The 20,374-nt window shown below is 34.8% G+C and overlaps 1 protein-coding gene across 27 annotated transcripts in view; it reads left to right on the top strand.

The window, feature by feature from the left end:
* cac (calcium voltage-gated channel subunit cacophony) overlaps positions 1-20,374 on the top strand; it is a 1,051,854-nt gene that overhangs the window by 970,650 nt on the left and 60,830 nt on the right. For 24 of the 27 annotated variants that reach the window (XM_069834011.1, XM_069834005.1, XM_069834017.1 and 21 more), the window contains 2 exons: positions 4,410-4,549; positions 7,591-7,600. The exons of 2 other annotated variants lie outside the window; for them this stretch is intronic. In XM_069834011.1, the coding sequence (XP_069690112.1) occupies positions 4,410-4,549; positions 7,591-7,600 (150 nt within the window). The remainder of the gene's footprint in view (positions 1-4,409; positions 4,550-7,590; positions 7,601-20,374) is intronic. One more of the 27 variants, XM_069834015.1, reaches the window with a different exon arrangement.

The raw sequence follows: 20,374 nt of genomic DNA, 5'->3' as shown, positions 1-20,374 counted from the left end.
AAATGTTAGCGATTTTGCTAATTATTTACATGGATCTTGGTGAAAACAAGGCAGCTGCCATCTTCCGTCTCTTTGCCTTATCTTTACCAATTTGCAGCTTTCTTCATTTGTGTTTTCTGCTCCTACTTCTTTTTCATTCTATGAAATTTTATCCATGTAGCAAAACTAAGGCAAGTCAAGGGTTAAGCATTTTCTGGCATCAAATTCCGAAATTAAGACTGCAACATTGTTTTCACATTATTCGTCATTTATTTAAATGACATTGCGAAGTATTACACATTTCTGAAAAATATAGTAGTAGTATTCTGTTACTAAGAAATCATCAGGTTTTCAGGATGTGGGATATATCGTTTCAAAACATCCCACAAATATCCAAGACTTGAAATAAAATTCCAGTCTTCTAGTGCGTAACATTTCTTTAACTCTAAAATTCCAATGTCAGTTGAAATTCTAGGAAAAAATTCGCACCAAAGTTGTAAATGGAATTACCTCATTACAAAATATTAAATAAATTAAAAATATTATACAAATTTATTGAATGTCAAAATTTAGTGAAAGTAAGGAAGATATTTTCATTGAATATAATGTAATAAAATTTTCAGTTATGATTATCAAAATAATATATGCAAGTTTAAGTAAATTTTATATTTGGTACCAATGCTGACCCTCAAACACTGCCTACTTTCTTCCCATTCAACATCTAGTTGTGTATGTAGCTTGTGTGTTTATGGTGCCATGCTTTTGATATACACACTGACTTCACTACACAATAATATATAATGCATTCAATCTTACCAATACTGCCCTGTTAACTCAAATTTTAAAACCTTTTGTATGAATCAGTGTTTTTAAATGATGCCTAATATTAATGGTCTTGATAGCATCTTTATAGTCTTTTATAGAACTGTGCTAACATTCATCGACTTCACTTTGTATTGATGTTAAAATTTCCTCTTCATGTTCTTTTGCCAGCTTTTAACCCCAATAATTTATTACCAGTTTTAATTGTCTTAAATATAGAATCAATTTTTGTCGAAATCATTCACAGATAGAATTTATATGAAGTATAACGAATACTTTCTTTATAAATTCTTGTTCAATATTATAACATTAATTCTATATCATAGGACGATGTTGAAGTAGAATGGTGGCTTAATGTTTTATATGTCTGAATTTCAACAAGATATAGTAAATGACACTTTTGCATCATTCTCTTTAATCTCCAATTTTTTATGACATAGTATCTTAACAAATTATAATCGATTTTTGTGAGATGGGTTTACATTTACAAAAATTCTAACACATACACATTTCACTATATAATTCAGTTTAATACGAGGCGTGTTCTTAAAGTAAGTTCCAAAAGGGTGTAGAAAGTGAACGGGAAAATATTTACAAACCATTTTTGTAGCATTGTATTCCCCACACTTCAATTACTTCTCACCATAATCTCCACCATTATTGAGGCATTTATCGAGTCGTGGCACAAGTCTTTCTATCCCCTCATTGTAGAATTCACCCACCTGCGAACCACTCCGCAACATTTGTGGAAAATTCAAGGAAAGCGAAGAAATTGTGAACCTCCTGTCCTCATGAATTTTTTCATCGACAGCATGCACCAAATCGTCATTGATCAAAGATGGCCGACCGGTATGCTGCTCGTCATGCACAGAGATGCGGCCCTCGTTGAACTTTCTAACCCATCTCCTGACCATTCTATCACTAATGGCATCATCACCATACACCTCACAAAGTTGATGATGAATGTCAGCTGGTTTGATGTTTCTCGCATTCAAAAAACGGATAACAGGCCGCATCTCACAGTCGGTGGGGTGCTCGATCACTTTAAACATTTCAACTGATCACAACTAACCACACACACGGACTGAAGCTCTGAAACTGCATGCACAGCTTGCCTGAGGACTGAAGAAGAAAACACACATGCGCAAAATAACGATTGCAGCGATGCGACAGCTATAATTGAAAATGGAACTTACTTTAAGAACACGCCTCGTATATTGATATCTAGAATGAAAAATTCTCATATATACCTATAGAGATTATGAAATGTTGATTCTTTCAAAATTATCCCAAATAATATTATTGCAAACTCTAACGTACAGATCTTTCAAATAAGTAGATTAATACTTTCTATCGTAGGGTATTTATTGTCTTTTAAGTAACAATAAATGACACTAGCATGACTTCTGGACTGCATGTTCTGGTAACTTCCACTGCATGTTTGTTCATAATTATAGATTGTAGGACGTGCTTTGAGCTGACACCATTAAAAGTTTTCTCTGTATTGGCATGTGTTAGTTTAAGTGTGTGGATGTGCTTAGATGATGTCACCTGGTTACCATGATCTCTGAATAGCTTAATGTTCCTAATCAAAATCTTAGTTACAGGCGTACAAGAAGTTCTGAGTTGTACTAAATAAATTTTATTCATTATATTTCTTTCTTCTTCTGAAAGTATAATTCTTCTTGTCACAATAGGATTCAGAATCTGTAAGATGTTTCAACTATGAAATCAGGTGATATACTTACATATATCTCCATGCTATTGTAGCAATGTTGGGAATATGTATGTATTGTGAAGGAAGCTATAAGACATTGTTTTATGAAGCTTTCCAGCATTGTCTGAATCATTTTTTCAGTTTCTGGTATTTTAATACCAGTACAACATTTAGATTGGAATGACTGCTGATACTTTATAGGATTTCTCTAATCTGTCTTTTCAGGTACCGGTACCATTATATACTTCCTTTGTATTGTGTTTGAAATACGCATTAGAATGCTCGTGACGTGATCAACTAAGTACCGTACCAATAATTAATTTGAAAGTCCTAGTCTTTAGCTAAAATTGTGTGCTTAAAAACTTAAAAAACTCTTTCAAAAATTGAAAAGATCACAATTGTCAATATGGTGTTCGATTCATACCAAAGAAAGAATTTGATTTTTAAGAAAGTTGTGTCTTTAAATGGCTTGCATCAAGTGTTCTAAAACGTAATATTATTTATTTTTCGTTCATACCCTTGAAGTTTGTCACCAGACATACTGTATTTGTTTTCTTCAGCTAACTCAATGCACTAAGTTAATAGCTGAATAAGTATAGATTCAATGTTTGTGGCCAGTTATTTAAGAGATATAAAAATGCTTAGGAATAATACTTTGCTTTCAATGAACTGATAAACTGATGTATGAAGCAGACAATGCTTGGAACCTCAAATAATAGTGTTGACAGCAGCAATGCGAAAACCTTCACTCACTATATAAGATGTTACAACTTACACAAGCTGTCTCTATATTTCTGCTATAGACTACACTACTTTCTTCCATCTGTCGTTTGTCTTATTGTCATACTTCTGAAATTATTACTTATGTTAATAGCTGGTTTCCACATTGTAAGTTTTTCCCAGAAATTTTGCATCTTTAAATAATTTTATGCTAATGCAGTTCCTGATATATGCTGTGTTTTGAAACAAATACTAACACAAAGTTATTATTCGCTGCTGGAATATTCCGATGAGTATTTATTTTGTATTTTGTACAGTCTTCGAATTGATTATACATAAAACATATCTGTCGTAAACTGGGCTTACTTTATGATGCCTGTAGAACTTTTTAATTTCTTTTTTTTTTTTTTTTTAGATTTATTTGAAAGGCTTTATTGTAAAATATAGCATAAGCTTATTCTACAATGAAATCTGATATAAGAAGATTATAAGAAAATTAAGCATAGAGTCTCACGGAGTACTTGGAGTTTATAGAATTTTAAAATTAAGTTAAATAAATACATTGAAATATTTCAACAGTTTTCTACTGATACAACATCATAAATGTAGCAGATTTTGGGGCATTAACATTAGTATGGCCTTCAACAGAAATTTTAACTCAGAAATATAGGTTATGTAGAAATGATAGGTATATTTAGTGAGTTTACCTTTAATTTGTTGAATTTATTACGTACTTATGTTTGGTACACAACTATAGGATAGTTGAATTGTGTATTAATGTAGTTTGTATTTTCATCATTAGTAATTGTTTAATGTATAGTTTTATGTAAATAAGTAGTTTGTAAGTTTACATAGTGTTATGTATGTTATAAAAGGGCTTTTAGAAGTCCTCTTTCAATACCAAATGTTTAGCTGTGATAAGTACAGCACATTGTGTCTAGCAGGATAGTTGGGAATTAGCAACCACCTGGCACTTACAAAACACTTGCACAATTTTAAAATTTAAATGTTAAACATTACAAAATAATGGGAAGAAACTACAACACACTTTGAAACAAGCACCTATTTTATAATGGGAAAATATTTTTAACGTACCAGGGCTGAAATATGAATGCCGTTTGGTACTTTTTTTTTTTTTGTATGTAACATTGTTAAGTTGTTTTGTGGGCAGCGGTCATCGTTTTTTAACTGCCTCCTGGATATGGCGGCCGGCCAGTGGACTGGCAACTCCAGAACTGGCAGTCTTGAACCCGAGTTAGCAGAAGAGGCCAGTCTGCTCTCTCGTAGGAACACTCAGCGCAAGAGTGTCAGGTGAGTTTAATTTTGCGAGTTTTAAACTACAGACAGTCGTTGAAGTAAAGATACAGTGATAGTGAAAAAACAATGGAATAAGAACGACATAGAAAGCAGAAGTACAGTCTTTCCTCTTATAGTGCGTGTATGTAATGCGTGAACTTGTTTGTTGCCAAAACGCGAAAAAATGTTAGCACATACCGATACATGATAGTACTCACATTACTGAGTAACACTGAATGTAAAAATGTATATGTAAAAAATGCCAACCAGCTGTACTTGGTGACTGCCCTGCTTGATGTGGTTAGCTTTCCTAACTATGAACCAGGAGATCACAGTTCGATTCTTGACTTATACACAAGAAATATTTCAAGGTTATATGACCTGAAAAGGGGTTACCCAGTCTCGTGATCAGAAAAACTGAGGAGATACATTAGTGATGAACTCCGGTTAAAGAAAAGTCGATTAATAACATCTGTGGGGACTTGCAACACTAACCATGCAGCAGCACCCCATCCTGTCTGGTAGTTACACACAGATGCTCAGCTCGGTCCTGGCCTCGTTGTGTGGCTGTAGTATTCCACAAAATAGTACATTATGCAACGAGCCTATAATGGTAGTAATTAAGACGCAAGCATGTTTATGAAATGAGCGCAAGCGAGTTTCATAATTTTCATATGAGCGTCTCAATTTCCCATTATAGTCAAGTTTCATATGACTTTTCATGCTAGACCATATTTCTAACTTGAAATTATTCATAAGTATTCATGTTATTCTTATCTGACTGAGGAGCGTAACTGACCTTGTGCAATACCTCGTAAATTGTGAGTTGTGCGCAGACGCGAAAGTATTGATTTTTTCCGAGAAACAAATGTCGACATTGACCTTGATATAATCTAGAGAGTAAAATAAACATTAATCTTGATATAACCTTGAAATTGAATTAGACATTGAAAAACGAGATGACAAATTGAATTTATTTGAATATTATTTACAATTAACGCTAATTATTATAGTAACTTTGTCTAATCTCGCGCTAGTTGTCTTTCGATTGCATATCCGAGAATAATCAATACTTGCGCTTTCATATTGCTACAATGGTATTTTCTGATTGGTGAAACACCTGAACTTTAATGAATAGGTGTACTTTAATGAGGTCCATTAAAGGGCTGCTACCAGGTGTATAATTACTACATTTCGGCATGGTCGAGAATAAAAGTTGTTTTAGTAATCAGTAAGGAACACACAAAACACATATCTTATCTTCTCAACCAGTTTACTTTTCACCCATGTGCGTTTCCCCTATTCCATAACATAGAACGCAATACTTCACCTTAACCACATCCACCTAGCAAATTTATTGTCTTTTGTGAAATTAAAGAATCATAATTACTGGTACTGTATTATTTCTTTGTTTGTTGAAAACTTGAGATATTAAAAACTGCGATACCATTTTTTATTGAATGTGTTATTGTTTGCAACAGTGTATTTTAAATTATGAGTGTTCTGTACCTACCCTAATTTTTTCCTATAGTCCTACTTTTATTATAGGTAATTATTTTATGATCTTACATACCGTATTATAAGAGAAAATACTGTACTCAGAGAGAATCAGCCACACCATCTTCTATAATTCAAATCTGTAAATCAAAAAGTTTTCTTTAATGTGATCAAAAATAACAAAAGGGTATTTTTTCTTTAAGTAAAGATATTTTAAACTTCCAATGTTATTATAAATTTCAAGGAAAAAAATTGGATAATATGAAGCATTATAACAAGAAATGTTATAGTATTGGAAAATTTCAGCAATGGATAATGAACATTGAAACAATGTAGTGGATCCTATTATTACTGCAGACAGAAGGCAGAAGTATTTCTCTTTATGTTAGACTGTAAAAATTAATTATACAGAGGGTTTTTCTGATCTTTTATAACGAATTTTAATGAAGTCATGTGCGTCAAGAATCACACCGACAGTTGAATTGTGGCGAGAGGTGACAGACCAGTAGTGAGTGATTTCATAATCAGAGTGCACGGTATATCACAGTAGCAATGCCAAGAAAATCGAGCCTTTTGGGAGGGGTACATAACAACTCTTTCCGATACCAAGTACAGTTACGTGAAAATCATGGAGCCTGCAAAAAAAAAGTGGTTTCGTTATTTCCAAGAAAGGCATCTCGTGTGTACTAATAAGACTGCCAAAGCTCGGATGGGATTAATTCCAGAGTGGAAAAGCAAGCAAATTCACCTCCTGTCACAAGTCACCGCACCCCATGAGATGATACAAATTAATTCCATGGAAATAACGAAACGTCGTTTATTGCAGGCTTCTTTTATTTTCACTTAACTGTACTTGGCATTGGAAAGGGTCGTAATGTACCCCCCCCCCCCCAAAAAGGCTCGATTTTCGGGTGAATTTCTGCTGTGAGTCGCCGTGCACTCTGACTATGAGATCACTCACTACTGGTCTGTCACCTCGTGCCACAGTTCAGCTGTCGTGTGACTCCTGACGCACATGATGTCATTCAAATTCGTTATCAGAGATCGGAAACAACCCTGTATACCACTGATATTTCGAATAAACTAAAACTTGTTTATTGCTACATCAGGAAACACCTCATATTTACTTACTCGTGCATAGGCTATGTTTCAACTAGCGCAACTTCAAAAATACTGTGATATTTTTAATTGATAAGCAAAGTAACACTTTTAATGCAAGGAAAAGCAGGAGGGAATTAATTATTTTATGATTGACCTAAGTACTAATACCAGTACAGGCTTTTAGAACTGTGTCATATTTAAAATTTTGGAAATTGAGGATACTCCAGAGAAAAAAAATAATGTGAGTATGGTAAAGTGTAATTGTATAGGCCTACGTTATTTGATTGCAAGGTACAAAAAAATAACATTTAGATAATGAACTGTACTATATTAAGAACTCTGGTTTTTTTTTTTTATTTTTTTTTTTTTTATAATTTTCATTACAGTATTAATGACATGGACAATTGATATACAAATAAGGGAAGTGGTCCTAACTCTTTTGTTTCTGTTTGTTACAGGACTAAAAAGGTGAAGGGTGTTGTGGTGACTCTTGGTGATGTACTGGGATATACTGTATAGTGGAACGATCCTAACCTAAAACTGAGTGACTTCATCCAGTGCTCTGATAGAAATCATATTTGGAAAATATATACCTATGACAAATAGATCGAACTTAATGTCATACACAAATTACACATTTTCACAACATAATCTTACAATTCCAGATGAGACAATGTTATAAGGTTATGAAACCCAGTTGTCTGACTATTCTAATAATTAACAATTTTATTATTTTCTGCTTCACATACATAAAAACCGAGCATGGCTACTATGCCTGCATTGTATTCGGAATAGCTGGGTTCGATTCCAAAGAGTGGGTAACAGACTTGGGTTTTTCGTGGTTTCCAAAGTCCAGGCAAATTTCAGGATACTACCTATCACAAAGTGTTACAACCCGCTTCCTTTCCATGTAACCCTTTATTATCCCATAATTTCATATGTGACTCACCCAACTTCCGCAACAAATCTGCCATCTACCCATAAAGTATCACAACTGGTTGGATGTGCTTACGCCTATTTAGAGGTAAGAGAGGCTGGAGCATGAGTGGCAACCACTTATAAGTGGAAACACCTTATAAAAATCATTCACAAAATTTACTTGTATTCCATAATGAGTAGAAAGATAAAAACGAATTATACAAAGTTTATTTGATACATACATTCCTAATTAGATGTCAATATAAGCCTCATATTCTTTCGAAACTTTCTTATAGTTTTTTATTATCATTTTTTTTATAATTGACTTAACAGACTGTCAGAAGAATTTTGTTACTTTATCTCCAAGGCTAAGTTGTTTTGACTGTGTTGTTCGAGGTCAGGGGATTTTAACGTCGCTAATAAATTTGCTGTGAAGTACAGTAGCTCTACGTTTAGTGTTCACTATAAAAACGAATTCATAAAATGAAATTTGACCACTGTATATCCAGTTAAAATAACATTGTTCTATTCTTGTACGGTACCTAAATAGACTTCTTTTGTCTTCTCATCTCTTCCTCCGCCATCATTCTTCCAAATCTTAAAACCATAACTTGTTACATTCATAAGTCACTCTTCTTCTGTTGCTCTAAAGTTTCCTTTACTTTGGAATGTGAGCTATTTTGGAATCCTGTCGTTCTTCATTCTCTCGACATAATGTTCCCAATTCGTTCTATAGGCTTATTTTCAATATACAGGGTGCGCATATATGAACGATCCATTTTTGGGAAAAAAAACATTTATTTCAATTTTTATATGACTGTGTGGTACACCATTGGATACAATGTATCATGAACATAGATCACCTCAGAAATGTGTATGCACTACTCCCTATCACCTCAGAGCAGATATCAGTACAGTTCCACATGTCCTCCAGCAATGTTTATGCACTGCTCCTAACGTGTAGTCGTGGAACGAAACATGGTACGCAACATACTGGGAGTGATAAGATCCACAGCATCACGGATTCTTTGTCTCAGGTCCTGGAGATCACGCACTTGTGTGCGGTAAACCTCATTCTTAATGTACCCCCAAGCAAAGAAATCTAGGGGTGTGAGGTCAGGGGATCATGGAGCCCACAAACATGGTGATTCGCGGCTAATCCACTGACATGTCATTAAGGTACGAACGTACGATTAATGCAAAATGTGGTGGGGCACCATCTTGCTGATATACAACTGTATCGGTAATTCCATCCCCCTCCAACTGAGGCTGCAGGAATTGCTGTAACATGTCTAGGTCCGTCACACCCGTTACAGTTGACTCAGCAAAAAAGAAGGGTCCGTAACTCTTGTTCTGAGTTAACCCCAACCAAACATTAACATAGGGGGTATTTCTTTTCTATTGCATGATAACATTGGGCTGTTCTGATGCCCAAATACGGCAATTGTGTTTGTTCACCAGTCCACAAAGATGAAACCTAGCCTCGTCGCTAAACGAAATGTTTCCCATGAGATTGTGATTGTTGACAGCTTCAAGGTCCATGCACATTGCTTGGCGACATGCATGATCTTCGTCATCAAGTTTATGGACCACTTGAATGTGGGAGGCACGTTTTTTAAGGGAAAACCGTAGTATTTTCCAAACTTTGCTGTGAGGAATATCCAGTTCCCTGCTCAGACAACATGTCGATGCCTGTGGGCTCCTGGTGACCGCATCGTTCACGCGTCCTACGGTCTGTTCATCAATACTTGGTTTCCTTGGATGTTGCTCATCACTCACTGATCCTGTGCGATTAAATTTGCTTACGGGTTAAGTTACAAAGACACACAAGAGGAATTTCGATGCAAGTTTCATAAGGATGCTCCGATGAGGGCTCCCTCCAACTTCTAATTTTTTGTTAAATGCCTCCAGAATTTTGTCAGTTAAACTAAATGTTGCATTTTCCGTGCATTTATTTTTTCCTAAATCCAAACTGTTCTGGGACTAAAATGTTGTATCTTTCTAGATGATGATATAAACTTTTATAGATTACTTTTTCAAAGACTTTGGAGAAGACTGGTAGGAGTGATGTTGTTGTTTAGTCATCTGTCCGAAGACAGGTCTGAACCTCACAATTGATACCAATAAGGCACCACTTATGAGGCAACTAAGCTAGGAGATAATGGGGTAGGGTGGCTAGTTCCTTTCCCCCTCCATTGCACACATTGCCGACTAGCTACATATTACACTAGTCAGACTTCAGATGCATACAAACAGTTGTTCTTCCTCTGACACATATTGTCAAGTGAGGTTAGATGTAGGCCTACATAACAGCCAGAACCTCAGTCAGAGGATAAAAGTAGAAGTTATATGGGTCTGTAATTTTCTGAGACGTTGTTTCTGCCTTTTTTTGAAGATAGGAATAACCAGTGCATATTTTTATCTCTCGGGAAATATACCATTGAACACTGAATAGTTACATAAATAACTTAGTGGCCCAGCTATAACATGTGAATTCGCTTTTAATATTTCGCTTGTTATTTCATCATATACCGTATATACAGTGATGTGGGAAGAAAAACTTTTCAGCAACGTATTGTGGAATATTTGAGCCTCTTAATTAGATAATTTAACTGTTTTGCAAAGACAATTGAAAGCACACAATATCAGGAATAAATCTGATTAAGAAATACAAAAACTAAATAAAAAACCAATAAATTTAAACTGAATTGTAAATGAATACAATGTTGATTATGATGATGATGATGATGATGATAATGATAATAATAATAATAATAATAATAATAATAATAATAATAATAATAATAATGCGATCCCCTAGCCTTAAATTTGTAGACCATCTCAACATTACATTCAATGCGTGCCTCAAGCTATTTTTCAAACTACCATATTACCATGGTTACCAGAGACTTATATTTCAGGTGTAGGCCTACTAGGTGTGCAGCACACACCCAGTACAAATAGAATACTTTAATTACTTCTCTCTATTTTGTTTAAACAATCAATACAATACTCTAGTGTGCAGGCTGTTCTGTATTAATGTCGCTGGCAAATCACTTTTAATAGTGATTACTGGTTTACCCATGTCTTTTCAGGGCTTCCATTTAAGTTCCTCAGACATCACTATGTACTACATGCAAAAAACTTCATTATCAATGCGCATAACACCAACATGGATGTAACCAAAGGGAGGGAGTCCCCATTCCCGAAAATAAAGAAAAAGTAGGATGACAGACATTTCTGACTCAGTGAACGTAATTTTTGTTTTGTTTTTTATTTCTATAAACAGCGCATTTATATAAAATTATGTTAAATTATTGAAGCTTTGGAAATAAATATGAGTCTAGATACGAAGAGATGCATGTGCAGTACAATTGATAAGTTTGTCATCCTGGCAGATGGCGTTGCAAAACCTGCACCTAGTGATGATTGTGAGTCACAGTCAGCAAGCAAGAAATTTGTCATCAGTTGAGCTTCGATTCCAATGTCAACTTCTTTGGTTGAAGAAGAGGGTCCCTGTCCTTCTACTTTCAAATCAAATTAAATTAACTTGAGAAGGTTAAGAATCAAAGGATGGTGGCTGGTTGCCAGAGACAGAGAAGCCTGGAAGAGGATTCTAAAGGAAGCCGAGGCTCATAATTCTGTTGTGTTGCTGCTGCTGCTGCTGCTGCTGCTGCTGCTGCTGATGATGATGATGATGATGATGATGACGATGATGATAATGATGCACATAAAGCTGAGTCTTTAAAATACTTAAAAGTAGCCAATTTAATTGAATTACATTTATTGTTATGTTACTATACATTGTGATTCTAATAGAAAGTGACAAATGCATAGATATTACAGATGTGATCAAGAGAAATACAGATAAAAAAATCCGAGTGTCCGACCTGCATCATTGTGCCAAGCAATTCAGAAATTACTTACTTACAGTCACATGAGCTGTCTTCAGGGACAAACACTGATCAACTGATCAGCAACCAAGCATCTATCATACTTAGTTGATGCTATGGCTGAGCTGATGTTAAGTTATGGTCTGTACTTTTTATGTGTACCAAACGCAGCAAAGTAGTTTGTAGCTGTTTATCAAATAGAATACCTTTTGGCTAAGGTGGCAGCCTATCCACCGCTGTGGAGTAATGGCTATGAAACGAGCAGTTGGGACAAATTACCTGGTTGGGGTTTTTTCCGTGGTTTTCCCCTCAACCAATTGAAGCAGAATTGCTGGGTAATATTCGGCGTTGGACCTCGGACTCATTTCGCCATCATTAATTCACATATCATCATCATTCATACAATAGCCCGCATTAAGTTTATGGTGCAGTGTGCTGTACGTGTACAAGAGCGCGGCCGTTCGGCTACCCAATCATTCACAAGAATAGGAGTGATAAGCACAATAAGCCTCAGGTTGCAGTGTAAGCCTTCGGGTTCCTCCTCTGTACAGAGAGAGAAAAAAAAAAAGATAGCAGCCTGTGCTCACATTTGCAAAATGTCAGACATCCCAATACCTTCTAAAAATAGGAGGGCAGAATTTTGAACAGATATTACGAAGAAAGTAACAAAACAGCAAGACGAGTAGTTAGTACGACTTATTTCATTACTTATGTATAGACAGTTTTTCTTTTTAAATTTGCCCAAATAGGTGTTTGTTAATATTATTATTATCAATAAGTATGAATCATTCAACCCTCAAAATTGGTACATAATACATACCTAACTTGTCTAAGTACGAAGTACTCAATGCTTTATATCTCGCACACCAACGTAGTCTAGATATGCGAATTTGGTTTTTCATATTTTCATCCGTGACTGGTATTTGAACTGGTCATTGTTTCACTGTCCTTAGCAATCTAAACAATGACTTTATTCAAAACAGTGAACTAAAAGTTTTTAATTCCTGTGTGAATTAATTTTTTTAAGTCACTCTCTCCTTGACAACCAACATATTAGCAAAAATAAAATCCATGTATTCATTCATTTATAACTTCTTCACAAACAACACATTACAAAGAAAAGGCCTGCAATTTAAAATTAAATTTATATACAGTAATGGATGAAATATTGCATAGCACACAAGAGTAAACAGATTTTATACACTCATGGAATTTATCACCCTCAGCTCCACCTCAGGCGCTAAACTTTCCACTCACAGATAAAATCTAATTTTATCTTCTTCTGTTTTGCGTCCATTCATAGTATTTAAGATTTTGTCACATTTTTACGAAATCTATATTTGTCTATACAGGGTGTTTAAAAATACGGGGCATAATTTCAGATATGTATTTCCCACATGTAGACAATCAAAATAGTTCATTACAACATGTGTCCGGAAATGCTTTATTTCCGAGTTATGGCCTTCACAACATTGAAATTCACTGGAACCATACCTCATGTTTTAGAAGACACTCCACTGATCAATCGTCAACACATTCACTTCTTGCATGATGGCGCTCCTGCACACTTCATTCGTACGGCTCGCCGGTACTTGGATCAAAGGTTTCCTGATCGATGGATAGGTAGAGGTGGCCCAATTGCTTGGCCTCCACGCTCACCTGATCTGAACCTTCTCGATTTCTACTTGTGGGGCCATTTAAAATCATTGGTTTATTCGTCTCCGGTGCCTGATTTGGAATCCCTTCGGAATCGAATTATGGCATGTTCTGAGGACATACGCAATACTCCTGGAGTTTGGGATCGTGTTCGCAGGTCAATGAGACATCGATGTGAGGTCTGTATTCAAGCAGGAGGTGGACATTTTGAACATTTTCTATAATGACAACGACCTGCGGAAAGAAAAACGTTCTGGTGAATTTCAATGTTGTGAAGGCCATAACTCGGAAATTAAGCATTTCCGGACACATGTTGTAATGAACTATTTTGATTGTCTACATGTGGGAAATACATACCTGAAATTATGCCCCGTATTTTTGAAACACCCTGTATAACAAATACGACACAATTATAAAAGTCAGGAATATACTAAAAGATCACTTTTCACTTATTTCCGTCCTTGTCATTGTAATCACCTTATTACTTATCTTCCCCTTCCTCATAATAACAACACAACAGGGATTAGACCAATAGCCTGTTCTGACTTCTTAGTGTATTATTTTTATTTTCTAGGATGGATCATGGCAAATTACTTTAAATTTCTGTACGTGAAACTTCAATTACTTCACTCATTTTTAAAGACTTTTATTAGAATATTTTCTTAAATTAAAGCATGGATAATGTGCAATAAATTCGTTCATACTAGATATTTTTTTTATGCGTCTGTTATTTTCTATTTCGCAACTAACCTATTAAAGCTATGAAGTCTACAAAATCCAAAATAGTATTGTTTTATTGCATTACATATTATTTAAATGTAATATAATAACAGAAACTCATTGTACAACATGTCAATCCATTCCTTGCTTTTTTACATACTGGAGAAAGTTACTACTCTTTGGTTAAAACTCCGTAATATTAGTCCAAATCTTGCATACACATATTACATAACAAATTCTATCATAATTTATTTTATTACAAGAGCCTCGATGCAGTCACAGATTTCTCCCGTACTGAAGTGTTGCTATTATAGGGTCTAGGCTGCAACACATGTGGCATTGGTTGGTAGCATCTAGTGTGTTATTGGTGGTACAGGATGTTATCTAAGAGCTGGTATTGGTAGTATCTAGTGTGTGTGGTGTGTGGCAGTAAAGGATGTTAATGTTAGTGTCTATGATGGTGCAGTGTCACCCCTCTACTCTGTAGTGATTATGTATCTGGAAACTTAATTGTTAAATGGAGGTGATTGTGTAAGTAGAGTCCAGGTTAACTCTAGCAAGTCTCTCTTTATATCAAAATTATAATAGAGATATTCTTGGCTACTTAAATGCTCTGATATTTAAGGCTTGCATCCCTCTTCTTCTGCTTTTTGTTTTGTCTATCAAAGAACTGTACAGTCCCACGAGATGTTGTCCTGTAAATGTCTCTGTAGTCTCATTCGAGACTTTTTGGCAAATGGGACATCCTGTCTTTACTTTCCTTCTGAAGGAAGAATTTTTACCATACCTTAAAAGCCCACTGCCTAGGTCAGAGTTGAACCTAGGAAGTTCAGCCGTAGTAGGAAGTATGATAACCATTAGTACCATCGTGAAAAACAGATTAATTCTTGTCAATAACATGGTTACTTCCTTAAATTGGCATTATTTTCTGACTAATAAATTTTCACTTCACGCTTGATTGTTAGTTTTATTAAACAATCTTTATTCTTAATAAAAATTAACTATTTTTCTATTATACATAATTTTATTTTAATCATTAATAATAATGTTTCTCTAAATATGAAGTCATTCAAAAGTCACTTCAAACTTTAGAGCATAATAAATATTCAGATATTTTAGGTAAAAAAATCACTGTATCGGACAAACAGTGTAGTTTGGTTTTTACAAAATATTTGAAATATATCTATCATTGTCTTTTTCAACAAACATAATTTGTTCTGCGACATTATGCACAGAATTTTGCAGACAATAACTTGGAATATTCTCAATTTCTTGTGAGATAAAATCTTTCAGTTGCTGTAGGGTTGTTCGTGTGCCATGAAAACTCGTTCTTTAAGATAATCCCACAACTAAAAGTCGGTCAGATTGATGTCTGGAGATCGTGGAGACCACATTGTTGTAAAGTGCCTGTTGATGACATGATCGCCAAAGATCTCAGTAATTAATTGTTTTGCAGGGATGTAGATATGGAGCAGTGCGACATCTTGTATGAGGTTCAGTCCATACAAAATGATTGTTCCAGGAATAAATTAACTGATAGCTTAGCCATTTAACAAAATGTTTGTTTTAAAAGTAACACTATTTGTAAGTAAAAATTAATATTATAGTCCCGTCGCTCTAATTTCCGGCAGCCAATCACGTTGCAGGTCGGCTACATTTAAATGTGTGCGTCTTGTGATTCGCTGAGGAAGACGTTATTAATTTCTTAAGGCTCGATAAATACTTAATATAATCGCCCGCCATTTTGGCTCTTTCGGTGGCGTTCACAGAAAGCACACAAAGACGTTATTTGCCACTCAATTATTTGTTGAATTACAGTGTGTTTGATTTATTATCATAGGAGCTACGACATGATAATGTTTAACGGTGTGGCAAATAGATTCCTCATATGGTAGCTCGGCAACGAAAGAACAAAAATGGCGAACGATACTACCTACCTAGACTTTATAGAGCCTTCACTTCCTAAGACATAAGCAAAGAGGAGGAGTCGTGGCGGGAATAACAGCGTCGCGACTATAGTTTATTTTTATTTACCTTCATATAAAAATGGCAGCCATTTTTGTATTATGGCATTGGGCATTTTTTACTTTGCAGACAGTTTCAGTAAATGCGATAGCTCAGGTCAGAAACATGAAGAAAGGTAAAAAAAATATCATTATTTTCAGCACATTCCAAGCTACATTTTATGTCCTGTATCTTTTTTACCCTGTATTTCTTTGAAATAATTGAAAGTTAAGACCAAAGTCTATTACAGTATTAAAAAAATTAGTTTTAGAATTTTTTGCACTGAATAGGAATGAAATACCATGACTATCATTTTTAGGGTCTGAATATGTCAAGATATGCTTGTGTCCTCACTTGAACTGTGAATGGTTGTAAATCTACTGAAAGTTGGTGTGTTTACCATGCATCTTGTACAGTGTTCTATAGGAAAAAATGAAATTGAAGTGTGTCATAAAAGCTATATGGATGGGTTTCTAAAGAACTGAAGAAAATAAGTGACTATATTTAACAAAGCAGAAAGTCATTTCAACAAAAGGACACACACCTTTTGTTTCTAACATCTGTCCCTACCCGAAAAGAAATATCTTTACAAATATCACCATTTGTTTGGCTAGTATTTTAATGACACTTGGGAATGCTATAAAAAGATAATTACTAAAGGTTTGAGAAACATTTTCAGCTAGAACATTTATTTATGTTATCTTAGCTATCGCATTTACTGCAACCATCTGTAAAAGCCAAACATCAGAGTCCATTTTACAAAAATGGCCACTATTTTTATATGATGGTAATAAATAAACTAACAGTGATTTCTGAGTACTTACATATAGAGGTAATAACAAATAGAAAATAAATTTTCTTTTAAAACGTATACTTCGTCTGTCCAGAAAACTTTGTCCAACTCTTGCTAGCTCAAATGAAACAAAATCATATCTTCTCTGCTTGTCACTTTATTTAAGTGCGAAAAATGATTTTGGCTTATATGGATGCTGATTAAGATATTCTCTTAGAAATCTCTAAACTACGCCACAACTCATTTGAAGATGTCTGGACACCTGACTAACGCTATCAATTTCATAATAATTATTTCTGCTTATTTGATTTCTTGTCTGAGGCACCTCAGCAACGGAACCAGTTTCTTCAAACATCCTGATTAAATCCCAGTAATTACGAATGGAACACGGGCCTTCTTTTAAATTGTTAATTGTTCTAAACTTTCTCAGACCTTGAGAAAGAATCCTATTGCTTTCATATTAGCATTGGACTAGCTGTATCCTAATGTTTATTGATAGAACCATGGCTTGAAACTTCAAAACTTTTGTAGCAGTACTAATAAAAATGATTAAGGTTTGAATCAATATAATTGTAACTACAGAAATAAGAAAAGAAACAAATGAAAAACACTCTTGTTTGCATAACACAGTGATTTACACCAGCCTCCATCTCAATATTATACTGTAATACACCTTGTCCCGCTTAGAAGGCTCGAGAAATAAGTGATAATTTCAATTTGTAAATAATGGTTTATTAACATATCTTTGTACATAACTTGCTGTAAAAACTCTCCGAGTTTCGAAGAATGCTCAATGCAACTCGGTGTGTGCACCTTGAGTTGCTCTACAGATATCTAAACGGTGTTCAACCTCCCGCCAATTGTTCTGTAGCATTTGTGGAGTCACTAGCACAGTTACATTTGTGATGCGTTGCCTTAGTTCCTCCAAAGTGTTAGCTCTGCCTTTTTGGTACACAGCATCCTTCACAAAGCATAAGAAAAAAGTCCAAGGGGTCTGACCGGGTGACCTGAGTGGTCAGGCAAGGGGTCCTCGTCTTCCAATCAACCTATCGGGGAATTTTTCATCCAAGAACTCACGCACCCATTAATGATAATGGGATGGGGCCCCATTCTGCTGAAAAACCGATCCTGGAGGAAGTTGGTCAACAACAAAGTTCCGCAACATTTCCAGATACACATTTCCTGTGACTGTAGCCTCTACGAAGAAGAATGGTCCAATGATTCACGTAACAGATTTTTCTTCTGCAAGTCATAGCACGCACTGAACTTTCTGTTGTGGTGTCCACATGGTGTTCACCACAGTGTGTTCTCCTACAAATTAGCACTAGGCTTGTTTTAGTGCCCTAGCAAAAACAAACTAAAGTTACGCATGCAGCTGTTTTCAAACTTTGTTGCATAAACTTGGACAGTTTCTCTAACTTGTCAGATATAAATCATAACGATATCTTTATCTGATTTTAAATGATGAGCATTTATTACTCGATCCCTCTAAGCGGGACACTGTGTATTTATAATGCTTTAAAGCTTGAAGTGAGTTTCGAATGACCTTTAAGATTCTGAATCAATTAACTGGATTCTATTTACACTCATAGTCACTTAGTGCTAGACCTAGTTATTTTAGAAGTACTTAACTAAAGAAATTGGTGGTGCTTAAAGAGTACTTAGAAGTGAAGTAGTTAATATAAGGCATATGTTTTAAAGTCCATGTGAGACTTATGGATATACCCACACAGAGTACTCATTTATGTATTAAATACATAAAATATCACGAGATAAATAGCATTATTTATTTTTATCTGAAATATTAAATTAGGAAATAATACGTAAATATATATTTTGCCTGTAAAAATTAAGAACAAGATAAATTGAAACTGGGCTGAGTATCTCAGATTTTGTGTTAGGTGTCTTATTTTATATGTTTTCTCGCAAGCATCGTATAAGAGTATTTAAAGAGTACCGTTTTATGAAATTATGTGAAACAGTCAGAAGTCCGTGATATTTTAAGATTTCTTTGGAAAGTTATTTAATTTATTCTATGAATTTGAAAGTTCAAAGAACTTTTTTTCTCTTTCTCTGAACTACTGTATATTAAATGGTAGCACAATTATTACAACATATGTTTTTTAAAAGTATGAAAGTGAATCTTTACCCTTTTGTGTATAATTAAATTTTTTACAACATATATAATGGCAACAGCTTCTTAAAGATTTATGTTAAATATTATGTACCTAATACAATTCTATTGTTAATCAGATGGTCTGAGACTAGTTCAGTGAATCCAAGAAATGGAAGAACAATGTTTAAAATCTTCTAGACTTTTTTATTCACCATTCATATCAATCTATTTTTTTAAACAAAAATAAATATCTGGATTTAGTCTAGAACAATTACAATAAATGAAAAGCAATAGCACTAATCTTAAAGTACCTTACTATGAAGTGGAAACTTGACTCTCGAGCGAAACACTCCCACACGCTGGTTAAGGAAAGAGCGTGTTATCATTTTCTCAAACTACGAATGTAATATTATTAATTATAAACTAGGTATTAGAACGCTATTTATTCGCCCAAATTAAGCATGGAGATGTTAAAATCCTCTGCCTTCTTGTTCCAAACATTTGTGTTATCTGCTGAAGAAATTACGCATCACTTGAGAAATGGAAGTTGTTTCCAGACATACTAGTTTTCAATTCTTCAGGAGTATGTGAATTACATGGTACCTGATAAGTCAATACCTGAATAAATCCTGAACAGTAGGTATTGAAGTTTAACATTTCTTAGGTCTTGGATTCTTAAGAACATTCATCATTCATTATCATTACAAATTAGCCCCCTTAAATTTCAACATAAGCACCAGCATTATCGTTACACTTCTGTAAACGTTTTGGTACATAGTCCACTGTTTTTCTTAAGAAATCAGGGGAACTGACTTTAAAACTTCACGAATTCTGTCCTCAACATCATCAAAAGTTTTTGGGCGATCTTGTAGACTTCTTCTTTGACCCAATTCCACAAGAAAAAATCGTAAGGTGTAAGATCTGGAATACTAGCAGGCCACTCTGTTGGTCCACGACGACCTATCCATCGTTCTGTACAGTGGGTGTCAAGTCAGGTGTGAATACCGACAACAAAGTATGGAGGTGCACCATCCTGCATAAACACGAGCTCTGCAGCGTTATCCCATTGAGTAATGGTAGGCAACATGAAGTTCTGAAACATATTCAAATTCATGTATCCCACAGAAGATTAAGATTCACCA

Source organism: Periplaneta americana, chromosome 8 (assembly GCF_040183065.1).
Source record: "Periplaneta americana isolate PAMFEO1 chromosome 8, P.americana_PAMFEO1_priV1, whole genome shotgun sequence".
NCBI classification, from domain to species: Eukaryota; Metazoa; Arthropoda; class Insecta; order Blattodea; family Blattidae; genus Periplaneta; species Periplaneta americana.
This window is presented reverse-complemented; position numbering and strand designations above follow the sequence as displayed.